At 30.9% G+C, this 15,007-nt stretch overlaps 1 protein-coding gene across 1 annotated transcript in view; it reads left to right on the top strand.

Moving 5' to 3' along the window:
• Nucleotides 1–15,007, top strand: part of LOC127159908 (protein NLRC3-like) — a 39,377-nt gene that overhangs the window by 6,531 nt on the left and 17,839 nt on the right. The window contains 1 exon segment of the mRNA XM_051102606.1: nucleotides 5,075–5,179. Coding sequence (XP_050958563.1) covers nucleotides 5,075–5,179 — 105 coding nt within the window.

The raw sequence follows: 15,007 nt of genomic DNA, 5'->3' as shown, positions 1-15,007 counted from the left end.
CTTAAAACCCCCTAGCATTTCCTTTAACCCCCATTTAAAAGCTGAGGAAAAAGGGAACAGCTCATTTTTTAAACCCACAGAAAAGTTTTTTTTTTTTTTTAGATTTTAGTTTTACTATTTTCCTTTAAATTTATAATGAAATGTGACAATGATCAAGTTCTTTTCTGTAAGCAGCCATTTGCTTCATTCTAGGAAGAAAGGGTGAGATCAAGAGCTGTTTTTTGATCTGCATCTGTTCATTTCCTTAAAAAGATTTTTCTTTTTTTTGTAATATTTTTTTAAAAATTTTTTCAATTTATTTTCGAAATTGTAATTTTTTTAAATTAAATAAAGAAAAAAAATTTTCTGTGTTTCTAAAAGTAAAAAAAATTGATCAAGATAAACAGAACAAATTTTATAAATTTTTGAATTTTCTTTTTTTTTTAAAATTTTAAACATTTTGAAATTGATTTTTTTTCCCTACGGGGCCCACGGAGGGCTTTTTCCTGTGAGTCGGGACGCAACAAGCCATATTGAACCCTATTGGGAAAAAATGAAGATCTTTTTAGGGAAACTATTGGGAAAATTTTTTTCTTTTTTTCTTTTCTGTTTTTAGATTAATAAAACCTGTAAAAATTTTAAAAGTTCTGAAAAATTTAAAAAATTTTTTATATGAAAAAAAAAAAAAAAAATCCCTTTTTGGGAGAGATCTTTTTTTCCCAAAATTTTTCCAATTTTTTCATCCAAGACACAGACGGAACAAAGGGGCCCCACCATTAAAAAAAAGGAAACAAAAGAAAAATATTAAATTTTTTAGTCTATTTATAAGTTTTTTGTTTAAATTTTAAATTTCAAATTTTCCAAAGTTTTTCAAATTTTAAATTTTTTTCATTTAAAGTTTTAATTTGGGGTAAAAAATTTTTGGAAAAAACTAGAAATTCATTAAAAGTCCCCTTTTTTTTGGTTTTTTTTAAACGTAAAAAACTTCAAAACCAAAATTTAAAAAAAAAAAATGCATTGAACCCTTTTTAAGGGTTTTTCTCATAAAATTTTTTTTTTTGGCAACTCTTCACGCCAATCCTACTATTTTCACTTAAAAAAGAAAGGAAAAACTTAAAAAAATTTTTCTTTGAAAGTTTGTAGCAAAGGGATTTAAAACACAAACTAATTATAATACAAAAAAAGGAAATCTAAATCTAACCCTTTTTATCCCCAAATTTTTATTACTAAAAAAATGGTAAAAACTGTTTTAACCATATTAAAACTTTTGGGAAACAAAACCTTTCCCACTCGAAAATCTCAAAACCTTTAATTTTTTTCCAAAAAATTTTTTAAAAAATAATGGTTTTTTTTAGGTGGTTAAAAAAAAAAACTTTTTTTCCTAAACTATTATTTTATTTTTTTTATAATTTTTTTTAAAAATTTTTTCCTTAATCCTTTTTTCCCCAAAATTTCCCCTAAAAAAACAATAAAATTTTTTTTTTTGGAAATCGGATGTTTTCACATTTATATGTTCATCGAAAATTCAAACAAAAACAGGGTTTTTTTTTTTCCCCAAAAAAGTTTTTAAAAAAGATCTAAAAAAACCCAGTGTTCCCGTTTCGTGAGAGACCTCTCAGACTGAGAGTCCTTTTCTTTTCCGAGAAAACCCCGACGCTTTGGGGTTTGGGAAAAAATCTGCTGTTCAGTTTGACCTGAAATGATGATCGAAGAGATGAATAAATAGTTAATTAATTTTCAAAAAAAACACATATAAAATAAAAGAGTTACAAAAAATGGGAAAAAAAAAAAACAAAGGTTTTTTAAAAAAATTTTTTCCCAAAAAAAACCCAAAAACAAAAAAAATACGAAAACCTTTTTTCAATTTTTTCCTTTAAAACCCCCCCAAAAAAATTTTTCCCTTTTTTTACCTTTTTTTTCCCCTTTAAATTTTTTGATTTTAAAAAAAAAAAAAAACCCCATTAAATAAAAAACTTTTCCCTTTAAAAGTTTTTCCCCTTTTTTTAAAAATTTTTTGGTTTTTTTTTTCTAATTTTTTTTTTTGTTTTTTTTTATTTTTTAAATTTAAATAAATTTTTAAAAAAAAAGGGTGAAAAAATTTTTTAAAATTTTAAAAAAATTTTTATTTCCCTTTTTTTATTTTCTTTTAAAAATTTTTTTTTTTTTTGTTTTTTTATTTTTTCTTTACTTTTTTATTATATTTTTAAACTTAGTTTTTTTTGGTTCCCCCCAAAAAAAAATTTTTTTTTAATTTTTAAAAAAATTTTAAAAAAATTTTTAAATTTCTTTTAATTTTTCATGGCCCCAATTTTTTTTCCTTTTTTTTTTACTCAAAAAAAATTTTAAAATTAATTTATTTTAAAAAAAGGTCCCCATTTAAAATTTTTAATTTTAATTTTTAAAAAAAAAAAAAAAATTTTTTAATAAAATTTTTTTTAAAAAAAAAAAAACAAATCCTTTTTGGGGGAATTTTTTAAAAAGGGGTCATTCCTTTTCACCCTTTTTTTTTTAAAATTTTTTTAAATTTTAAAAAAAAAAACCCCCTTTTGTTTTAAAAAGAAATCCTTTTTTCCCCCAAAAAACAATAAAAAAAAAAAAAAAAATTTTTTTTCCCTAAAAAATTTAAAAAAAAAAAGGGGGTTTTATGTAAATTCAATCTTCCCTGAATAAGTAATGTGTAATTTTTCCTATTGGCTAATCATTATTAATAATAATTTAGTAGATGAACTGTTGCTTACTAACAGGCGACCTGTACAATACAGAATTTATTACAAAGTGCTGCTATATGTTTTCAAAGAGTGTGTTTCTGATTTAATCAGTCTGCATCAATCTAACAGGTCTCTGCATTCAAATAATCAATTGCACTTTGTAGTTCCTCGATTTTACTTAAAATGCAAAGGTGATCGGGCCTTTTCTGTTGCAGCTCCAAGTCTTTGGATTGACCTTCCTCTGTCTGTAAAATCATCTCCTACACTCAGTGTATTTCAGTTCTTGTGCTGTATTATTATTTTTAGTAGTGTTAGGAGGAGAATTTGAGTTTACAGTTGTAAAAGTATCAAGACTAAGCACTGTGAACTTTGTTTTCTTACTGATCATGTCCAGTGGAGAATCATATACACATGAGGAAGTTGTGGTTTGTGATTAATGTTCCTTTTGGTAACACTTAGATCAGGGAAAACATTAAACATTAAGAATTTTCCCTCAATAAACTCCCAATTTGCTGCTTAGTGGTAGAAAGGTAGTTGTTTGTAGTTTGTAGTAGTTATGTTTGGGTATAGATTAGGGTTAAGGGATGTAGAATATGGCCATGCAGAATAAGTCATTAATATGTGCTTTATAAGTACTATATAAGTATTCTTTTCTTTTTTTTTACTTTATTGTCTTTAATGTGGGAAGATTCTCTATTATATGCAATGGTTCAATTAATGGCAACCCTCAGCCGGGCAAAGTAATGATGGAATCAAAAACCAGTTGGACATGAAGCCTATATACATAAAGAAGCAGAAACTGAAGAACAAGTATTAATACTACACCCTAATATGAATATAAAGAACTGAAAGTAAGAAATAAATTCAAATCTCAGCATGTGTGACATTCGCAATAAACAGCATCGTAGACAACAGTCCAGGAACAGGGAAAATAATAATACAGTGTTTAAATGTATTAGGTAGAATATCCACACTCCAGTACAGCAGGTGACAGAAACTGTTCAACTCGTTCAAAACCCTCCAGTAAAACCCACGAAGAAGACGAAAACGAAAGTAACTGCGGAAACACACAGATAGCAAGAGAAAGCGTTTGTCATTGGATTTATGTCCTAGAAAACATTTTTATAGATACAACTTTAGCACAGACCCTACTCATTTTAACACTCGCGGACATTGTTTTTGCATATTTAATCCGATCCGTCTGTACTATTGAGAGATTTGAGAAGAAATTGCTGACAAACTACAGGACTAAAGGACAGAAAAATGAGCGTTTCTAATAAATTCTCTTCTTAGTGGACAAGACTGTAGGTCAGTTTTTCAAAAGGGGGTTATTGAAAACAAATGTGTTTCTGCAGGTTTTCCCGTATTTTGTCTTCTGTTTTATGCTGTTGTTTTTGTGATGCGAAATTGAAAGTATTTTTAAACCAGACATTTCTCAATAAGACCATTGTTTATTCTACATGGCAGTGCATTTGTTTGTAACTCACTTTATTTTATATAGTGTTTTTGTTGCTGTTGCTGCTAATTCAACATATTTATTCATCTCATTAACGATCATCATCTTCAGGTCAAACTGAACAGCAGATTGTTTTCTCAACCCAATGCTGATCACTGGAGTTTATCTGCAGTTTGTCAGAAGAGCAAGGAAAGGACTCTCAGTCTGAGATGAGTCTCTCACAGAAACAGAGGTAACACTGAGTCTGTTTTTAGATCATTATTTTAAACACTTTCTGTGAAAAAAAAAAAAGAGCACCATGTTTGTATGTTGCTAGAATTATCTGTACTGTTAACATGTCAGAACCTGTAGAAATGACATCAATAGATCATCCAAAATTTATCATATAAATCTGATTGCATTACATGTTTGGGGTTGCATGTTTAGTGGGTATTAAATGTCAATAATGGGCAAAATAGATATATTTTAAATTAATAAAAAAGGAAAATATACATACTCTTAACTTTTGGGTATTTTTAAAGGGAAATTTAAAAGATTTTTATCTCGTTCCCTTTTGTTCACTGTACACAGTTCATTGTTCATTATATTCATTGCTATAGATACAAGATTCATGGATACAAGTTGTTTTTGTTTTAGTATTTTCTCTTCTGTCAGTGGAGTCAACAGAGTTTGTTTACTCAACAGTTTTAATATGGTTGCACTATAACACAGTTTTTGAGCCAGTTGTGTTTTTTAGTGAAGTAGAAATTGTGCAGGATGAGAAAGCAGCGCTTCACTTGACTGTTAGATGATTCCTTTATAGCAGGTCTGATGAGTTAGTGAATTAGTTTGTGTTAAACTGGACTAAACAAACTCCCATTTGGCTCATAAAATCTCTTCAAATGAGACTGAAGTATCTCCTATAGTTTTTCTCTGTTCTTTGTGTCATTAGTGTAAGATCAGACTCACATGTGTCCAGCTCTGTGTCTGTGAAGAGTGACCGGTCAAAAGTTGAACCACCGAACTTCAGTGAGAAAAAAACATCATCTACCAAAAGGTATGACATTATATCATTATGTTAGCTAATTTTGTCACTGTGGTTTTTGTGATAGATGTTGACTGAATAAAAAAAAAAATCACTGAACACAATGTATGGTGACTTTTATTGAACTCTGTCTGGAGCTTCTTTCCAATAATACAATTATACAGGCAGACATTACAAGGCATAAATTCACCATGAAAATAAAGTAGATCATGCAACCAAACATTTATAGGCATAGAAGAACAAATGCATGGCTATATCTGTATATTAATTACCATTTACAACATTAAAACTTTATAAATTAGACTGAAGTACATTGTGTAATATTGTTTCTTTTGTTTCTCTGTTCTTTGTGTCATTAGTGTAAGATCAGACTCACATGTGTCCAGCTCTGTGTCTGTGAAGAGTGACTGGTCAAAAGATGAACCACCAAACTTCAGTGAGAAAAAAAGCATCATCTACCAAAAGGTATTTAATGTTTTTCTTATTGTTGGTTGCACATGGACTGCAAGAAAATATTTCATTGAATATTTATCATGAATCTATATTGTGTAAATATTTATCAGCATTTTCATTAAGATGCTAAGAGCAACAGCAAAGAAGATTAAAATGAGACTTAATATTTACCTAAATTTATACTTAAATAGATCCTATACTTTAACAGTGTGAACTTAAAAGAGCTATTGCTTTGTCTTTTAAATAAAAAAAAAAACAGTTTGAAAAGAAAACAGCTATTGCTTTCTAATTATTTCACAAAAAAATAATTTCAAATTAAAATGCAGTAAAAATGCATTTTTTTTCACTAATAGGGTTCAATATGAGACATTAGATTCAGACGTCCAGACTCACAGGAACTACAAGAATTTCAAAGACAATCTCCTGTGGATCTTCCAAGTAGGAAAACACATTTTCAATAATGTTTACATTTATAACAAACAAATAGTTTACTGAACAAAGATTATTCAGTAGAAATTTGATTTCTGTTTTATCTTGATCATTTATGTTTACTTTTAGAAACACAGAAAATGTATTTTTCTTTTATTTTTTAGGATCTTGAAAGCAAAATAATCACATTTCTGAAGAATGAGCTGGAAAAATTTAAGAAAATATTACAAGAAGAAGACTTACAATACTTTGTGAAGGATTTTAATGAGAACAGATGCAGTATCAAAGAAGCAGCTCTTGATCTCACACTCTACTTCCTGAGAGAGATGAAGCAAGATGAAGCTGCTGATACTTTAGAAGGTAAGAGACTCGTGATCATCTGTCACATTGTCATTTATAAATGTAATGGAGAAAATAGTAAAACTAAAATGCTAAAAAAAAAAAAAAAAAAAATCTTTTTTTTTTTGTCCCTGTGTTTAGATGAGCTGTTCTTCATTCATCAGCTAAAATGTAGCTTAAAGGAAAAATATCAATGTGTGTTTGAAGGAATTGCAAAGCAAGGTGACTCTACACTTCTGAATAACATCTACACAGATCTCTATATCACTCAGGGTTGTAGTGAACAGGTCAATACTGAACATGAGGTAAGACAGATTGAAGTTGCTTCCAGGCGTCATGAATCACAAGAGATACAGGTTGAATGCAAAAATTTGTTTGAAGCACCTGAACAAGACAAGCAGATCAGAACTGTACTGACAAAAGGAGTTGCTGGCATCGGAAAATCAGTCTCTGTACAGAAGTTTGTTCTGGATTGGGCTGAAGGAAAAGAAAATCAAGATATCAGCTTCATATTTCCTCTTCCATTTAGAGAGATGAACTTAAAGGAGAAAGAAAAACTAAGTTTGATGGACCTTATAACTCAGTTTTTCCCTGAGACAAAAGGACTGAACCTTACAAGAAGGAACCAAAAAGTCCTGTTCATTCTTGATGGTTTGGATGAATTTCGTCTTCCTTTAAACTTTAATGGTAATGAGACATTGCATGATGTTTCATCACCAGCATCTCTGGATGTTCTCCTAACAAACCTCATCAAGGGAAATCTGCTTCCTTCTGCTCTCATCTGGATCACCACCAGACCAGCAGCTGCCAGTAAGATTCCTCCTGACTGTATCGACCGGCTGACAGAGATACGAGGATTCAATGATGCACAAAAGGAGGAGTACTTCAGAAAAAGATTCACAGATGAGAATCTGGCCAAAGAAATCATTGATCATGTTAAAAAATCAAAGAGTCTTTTTATCATGTGCCACATCCCAGTCTTCTGCTGGATTTCAGCCACTGTTCTCCAGAACATTTTGGAGGAGAAAAAAATAATGATGTGAAAAACAATAAGGCTGATGACAAATCCAAAATACTGCAGGAATCAAATACTGAAGACATTCCAAAGACTCTGACACAAATGTACACGCACTTTCTCCGATTTCAGATCCTGCAGAGCAGACGAAAGTATGATGGAGAATATACACCAGATGTTTCCTGGGATAAAGATGCCATCCTTTCACTGGGGAAACTGGCATTTCATCAGCTGGAAAGAAACAATGTGATCTTCTATGACACAGATCTGAAAGATTGTGGTATTGATGTCTATAAGGCATCAGTGTATTCAGGCATGTGTACCCAGATCTTTAAGGAGGAAACAGGGATCGTTCTTGGTACCATGTACTGCTTTGTTCACTTGAGCATTCAAGAGTTTATTGCAGCCCTTTATGCTCATCTGTTTCTAGACATCAACAAGAAATATGTGTTTGATCAAGACTCTACAGAACAGGAAAACAAAAGTGAAACCATGATTGATTTGCTCAAGACTGCAGTGGACAAGGTGCATGAGAGTCAGTGAGGTCACTTCACTTCCTTCCCAGACTGTCACTCCAAAAAAAACATGATTGATTTGCTCAAGACTGCAGTGGACAAGGCACTAGAGAGTGATAATGGACACCTGGATCTTTTCTTCGATTCCTCCTTGGTTTGTCACTCCAGTCCAATCAGCGACTCTTACAGGGTCTGTTGACACAGCAGGATGAAATGACCAAATCAAAAAGGAAATAGTTCAGTACATCAAGCAGAAATTTGAAGCTAATCTGTCTCCAGAGAGATCCATCAATCTGTTCTACTGTCTGAATGAACTGAACGACCAAACTCTGGTGAAAGACATTCAGACCCACCTTAGCAAAGGAAGTCTCATCTGCTGATCTTTCACCTGCCCAGTGGTCTGCTTTGGCCTTTGTGTTGTTGACATCAGAGGAGGAGCTGGAGGAGTTTGAGCTTCAGAAATTCAAGAAATCAGACGAGTGTCTCATTAGATTATTGGCAGTCATCAAAACCTCCAAAAGAGCTCTGTAAGTTGATCATTTTTGCTTTCATCTGAAAAATACATTTATCTAGGGTTCCCATGCATCCTGGAAAACCTGGAAAAATAATTACTGATTTTAGTCCTGGAAAATGTGTGGAAAAATATAAACATGTCATGGAAAATCTTGTTGCTCTGGAAAATTATTTTAAAAAATGTTCTTGTGTTTTTTAGCTGAGAATGAAGAGTTTTGTTCTCCTTGAAACTATTAATGTTAGTAGCAGAAAGTGCTTTGTTCAGGGATGCTGAGGTTTGACATATGAGAAAAGTTAGGGATGTAACGGTATGAAAATTTCATATCACGATTATAGTGACCAAAATTATCACAGTTATCAGTATTATCACGGTATTGTTAAAATGTGCTGGAAATGTTCAAAAAGTACTGACACATAAATCACATCACCAAGTTTTATATTTAAAATCAACAAACAACAAATAAAATGACTTTTGGTTTAGCTAATCAGTAAAACAATAACAGTACCAATGATGTCTGGATTTTAAATGACAACATGACTGACAACTTATATGGCATGTTCAAATATCTAATGTAAATGATCAAATAAAGCTTTAAAAATGTTTCATAAAAGGTAAACCTCACATTTCAGCCTTTAAATAAAGAAAAGAGTTAAGTCAAAATATCTGCTCCATAAATCTAGATAACTTATCTGAATTGTTTAAATGTGTAGAATCCACATAAGCTTGTTTTTCATCAACTGGTCAAAATTTAGGCTATAGCAAGGGCATAAAAATTCAGTCTGTTTTTTGGCCAGACAAAAACTGCACACAAGCTGAATGTAAATGTAAGTCTCTGTAAATCCACTGTATGACACTAGATGGCGCTTATGGAAAAGCTGAATTACAGCTGTTTCTGTGAACTTTGTGGATAAAGCAGTATTGCGATCAAGAACACTACTTTAGATGGAGTGATTAAAACATGTCATTGAATCTTTTCTGAAAATGAAAACAAAATGTCAAAATTCCAACTATTACTTCAAAATTTAAACTGATACACTGACCATTTTTTTTAATTCTCATTCATATAATTTTTTATCACCTTGCATTTATACATTTTCTTAAATTTGCAAAGTGATTACAGAGTTTTAATTCCTTATTACATGTATTCCATAGATTAACCCCTTTGACAGATATACACCTATTTTTAACATTAGTTCTTGCCCTTGATTTTTTAAACACATACATTCCTCTTAAATTATACTGACTTTCTCTTATTTTGAACAGCCTCTGAATACGATTTGGAAGTAAATTATTATAAACTTTGTACATTATTTGTACCGTATATAAATCAACTAAATCTACAAATTTTAAAGCATGTAAATTAATAAACATTTTATTTGTTGGTTCATAGTAATCAGCCCGTTTAACAATCCTTATGGCTTCCTTTTGTAATAATAATATTGAATCTTGAATATTTTTGGATGTATGACCCCACACCTCCACACAATAAGTAATGTATGAAACTATGAGTGCACCAAACAGTATATATAAAGTTTTTTCATTAAAAATATGTTTTATTCAATTTAATATTGCAATAGATTTGGACATTTTTGTTTTTACATAATTTGTATGTGATTTCCAACATAGTTTATGATCAATTATAACACCCAAAAATTTATTATCATACACTCTTTCTATTTCTTTGTTGTTGATCCTCAGTTTAACTTTAATGTTACATTGTCGATTACTAAATATTATGAACTTTGTTTTAACTTAAATTCAGTGAAAGTCTGTTATCATCAAACCATTTTTTTAAAAACCATCAGCTCATTTTCCACAGTATTCAGAAGCTGTTCCAATTTTTTTCCTGAACAATATAGATTTGTATCATCAGCAAACAAAACCATATTTACAATTTTAGACACATTACAAATATCATTTACATACAGGACAAATAATTTAGGGCCTAACACTGAACCTTGCGGAACACCACAAATAACTTTCATTAAATCTGATTTAACATTATTTATTTGTACAAACTGATATCTGTTATCAAGGTAACATTTTATCCAAGCAAAAGCTTTTCCTCTTATGCCATATCTCTCCAGTTTCATCATTAATAAACCATAATCAGTAGTGTCAAAAGCTTTTTTTTTTTTTTTTTTAAATCTAGGAACACCCCCACAGTATATTCGTTATTATCCATTGAAGTAGCAATCTCTTCTACCATTTCCATTACTGACATTAAGGTCGACCTATTTGTCCTAAAGCCACCCTGCTGTTCACTCAGTAATCTGTGTTTGTCTATGAAACTGTCAAGCCTATGGACAAATAGTTTCTCTAAAATTTTTGAAAACTGGGAAAGGAGAGAAATTGGTCTATAGTTAGAAAAAAGTGCCGATCTCCACATTTAAAAACAGGAATAACTTTAGCTGTTTTCATATTACTTGGAAAGATACCTGTTGAAAAGGACTGATTACAAATGTGTGTAAATGGTTTTACTATATATTCTATACTATTTTTTATTAACAACATGTCAATATCATTACAATCAGTGGAATTTTTAATCTTAAAATTTTTAACAATATCAAGTATTTCCTTTTCATCAATTCCCCTAATAAACATTGAATAGTTATTACTAGAAATATTTACTTCATCTATCCTATCCCCAGTTCTTTGCTCCACAATCTCTTCTGCTAACTTGTAACCAATATTTACAAAATACTCATTAAATTCCTTAACAATATCCTCCATTTTATTTATACTTACATTATCATCATCAACAATATAATTTGGGATAATCTAGTTTTCCAGTATTCTTTTTAATTATGCTATTAAGTACTTTCCAAGTTGCTTGTATGTTATTCTTATGCTTATCTAATAACTTATTATAATAGTCCTTTTTACTAACTCTTATGATGCTTATTAATTTATTTTTATATATCTTATGCTTATTTTCAGCTTGTTTAGTTCTGGTTGCTATAAATTTTCTGTATAATGCATTTTTCTTTTTACATGCTTTCACTATTCCCTTACTTTTTTGCTTCTTTACCATTCTCGTAGACAAACAATGTTTTTCATATTGTTCAATTAATATAGTTAGAAAAGCATCATAAGCTCTGTTAGGAACTTTATTATCATAAACTTCGCTCCATTTTTGATTCTTTAAGTCCTCACAAAGAGCAGCAATGACGTCTGGTGTTCTATGTCTAATTATTTTATAGCTTTTTATCCTATTTTCTTTTGTTTTTTTAAGTATTCTTTGAAAGATTGCAAAAACTGGAAGATGATCAGTCACATCATTCATAAATAAACCTCCTACTATTTTTTCTTCAATTTCGTTTGTGTATATATTGTTTATTAATGTAGCAGTATCTTTTGTTTTTCTGCTAGGTTTTGCAATTACCAGAAATAGACCTTTACTATGTATCAACAAAATCTGTAATCCTCTTTTTTCCCTTTGGATTCAGCAAATCAATATTCAGATCTCCACATATAATTTGCACCTTATTTGTATAATTCCCGATTTATGTTTCTGCCGGTGGGCGCCCAACCCCCAATTGCGAAACGCACGGACTGCAAATACATTAGTTACCAAATACGTTCATGAGGGTTGCGGACTGCAAATACATTAGGACAAAGTTTGACCAAAAAATACACAGAGCCATGATCACTATATAAATTTGGGAGAGCATTCTTTCTATGAAGGTTGCACTTTTGTATTTGCTAAAAATAAAAATGATTTAAAATAAATAGTCATGTTTATTTCTTATTGCAAAATGAACGTAGACTATCTCGTGTTTTTCCGTGATACACAGGATAATTAGCACCCTTTTAAAACATTTAAGCTTTTCGTCTTTTCACACAAAACGAAACTACTGTGTGAGTTGTGTGCAAATGTTACTTAACTGTGCTTTATGCTGGACAGTATTTATTTATCATCAGTTGTTTAAATCGCGGTATTCGAATACGATTATAATGATAATTAAAATATGAAAGGTAATACTAATCATGGGGAATTTTATCATGATTTATTGTCAAACAGGTAATCGTTACATCCCTAAGAAAAGTGTTTTAAATGATGATGGTTAGTCCATAAAATGTCCACTCAGATGTTTGCAGTAAATGTCAACAGATAATCAGCTAACTAGTGATTGTGATTTATTTTAATGTATAATTCCAGCCTTTCTATAGTACCAGTAATACCAAATACTGGGTTATTGTGGTTCTCACTGATAGGCAGCTGCTTTCAAACATTCCTGTGCATATTTTTGTCAGCACTCTGTAAAGAGCATTGTTTTTTTTTACAACATGTTTTTACAGCATTGTGCATTGAATCCAGTGTTGAGCACATGATTGCAGTGGTTAAGGTGTTTAATTAGAATTCACTCAGTAATGCTTTTCCTTGAACCCATGGAACTAATGCTTTTAAATGTATAATTCATTGTAATTAAAACTATAGAAGAAATAATATAGTAACTATTTGTATTTAGCAAATGTATTCAAACTAATTATTCTGTAATCCTATTTCACTGGTAGGCTAAATGATTGTGGCTTAACAGACAAAAGCTGTTCAGCTCTGGCTACAGTTCTTGGATCAGATACCAGTCTGAAAGAGCTGAACATGAGCAATAATAATCTGCAGGATTCAGGAGTGAAGCTGCTTTGCACTGGACTGGAAAATATGAAGTGTCATTTGGAGATACTGAGGTAAGTTATGTAACAACAGACTAAAATTGAGCTCAACAAAAACATAAGGTGAAAAACAGACTTAGATAATGAACAAGTCTGTATGTTGTGCTTTTATGTTTATGCCTGCCATAGTGTTTTTTTCTGATTTGGTCTGTCATTGACACTGTCCTAAGCTGACACATTTTGCTATACCATTTACAGAATGTATTTGGTTATGTTCAAGGTAGGTATAACTTAACATGCATTTGATGGTTCATTAGGTTCATTGATGGTATTTATGATTATGCATATCTGTTTGTATATATAATTGGATATGAAAAGCTAAGATAAGATACATTTACTGATAAAAATATACTGTTCAGGTTTTTCCTCTTGATGTCTGGACTATTGTTATATTTTCCTTAAAATAAGTGTGTTTTAAAACAAACAAACATACATGATGAACAGAAAAAAAAAAACTAGTAAAGTCAAGACATGTTTAGTTATATAGCACTTTATACAATACAAATAGTTTCCAAGCAGCTTTACAGATATAAACAAGAAAATAGTGAATTAGTGATGCAAACAGAATTCAATTCTGCTGTAAAGCAACTCTAAAAAGACAATAGTAAATAGTCATTATTCAGGTAAATTCAGTTCAATGTTGATTCAGTTTGGTTCAGTAAATATGTAAAGTCCATCAATTTAAGAGTGAGTTTAATTCATTTATAAAGCAGCTGTGGAGTAAACAGTGATGTCATCATCAGCTCAGTTCAGTTCTTATCCAACAGTTTCATTTTTAAAGTCTGACTCAATGAGGAATATCAGAAGATCAAGTCCTAACTGTGGATGAAAGGAGGAGCTGGGGATGAAGGAGGGTAGTTGGCTCCTGAACAAAGTGATTTGTCAGTACTGAATGGACCTTATATAAGGAAGTAGTGATAGGCCCGTTGTATTCCTATAGGTAGACGTGGATCAGCTGAGAATCAGATTTACAAGCTTGAATGACGTGACCTGCCAGATCTAACACTTGTACTTTATTTACTGCTTTGTTTTTTTAATTATTTTAAAAAAAATATGTTTTTGAAAGTCTGTTTTGCTGCTGTTTTTTAAATAATCACATCATCTGCAGCTCTTGTAGTGCTTTACATCTTTAGCAGTGAAGCAAATATTTTATGATGGCTGTTGTTTGGCTCTAGACTCATTGTGCAAAGAAAAATCTCACTGGATTTTACATGTAAAAATTGTCAAAATTAAGTTTATTTAAACCTGTAAAATGTAAATGTTTCCTACTGACACTACAGTAATGGCAAAATGATTTAACCTAAAAATAACTGACTTTAAAAAAACATTTTTAGCTGGTGAAAATACTAGTGGCTCAAGACTATTGCAATAGTACTATATAGAACAAAAATATATTACATTGATTTTATTGAAAAGAAAGTTACATTTCAGGTGTTCAGTCTCTTTTGACCATGAAGAGCACAAGTGTACCTCACAAATGAGGAGCATCAGAAGGTTAAAGCTTGAAAGTGACTGTAAGCTGGAGATACTGCAGTGAATTGATGTCTAACAATTTAAATTTCTCATTTTTGTTTGAATCGATATTCAGTTGTCAGATTTTGCTTTACAGTTTTAGTTCATTTGTATAAGGAATAAAATGTAATTCTGTTATGGATTTAGGTAATTTCTAGAATAACTGATTAATCATCTGAATGTGACATTTTCATTCTGGTTCTAGACTTTCAGACTGCAGTATCACTGAAGAAGGTTATAAAGCTCTGGCTTCAGCTCTGAGATCAAACCCTTCACACCTGATAGAGCTGGATCTCACAGGAAATGATCCTGGACAATCAGGAGTGAAGGAGCTCAGTGATTTACTACAGGATCCAAACTGTCAACTCAAGACACTGAGGTGAGATGTG

The sequence above is a fragment of the Labeo rohita genome, unplaced genomic scaffold (assembly GCF_022985175.1).
Source record: "Labeo rohita strain BAU-BD-2019 unplaced genomic scaffold, IGBB_LRoh.1.0 scaffold_262, whole genome shotgun sequence".
Classification (NCBI taxonomy): Eukaryota; Metazoa; Chordata; class Actinopteri; order Cypriniformes; family Cyprinidae; genus Labeo; species Labeo rohita.
The sequence above is the reverse complement of the archived record's forward strand: the minus strand, read 5'-3'. Positions and strand labels throughout refer to the sequence as shown.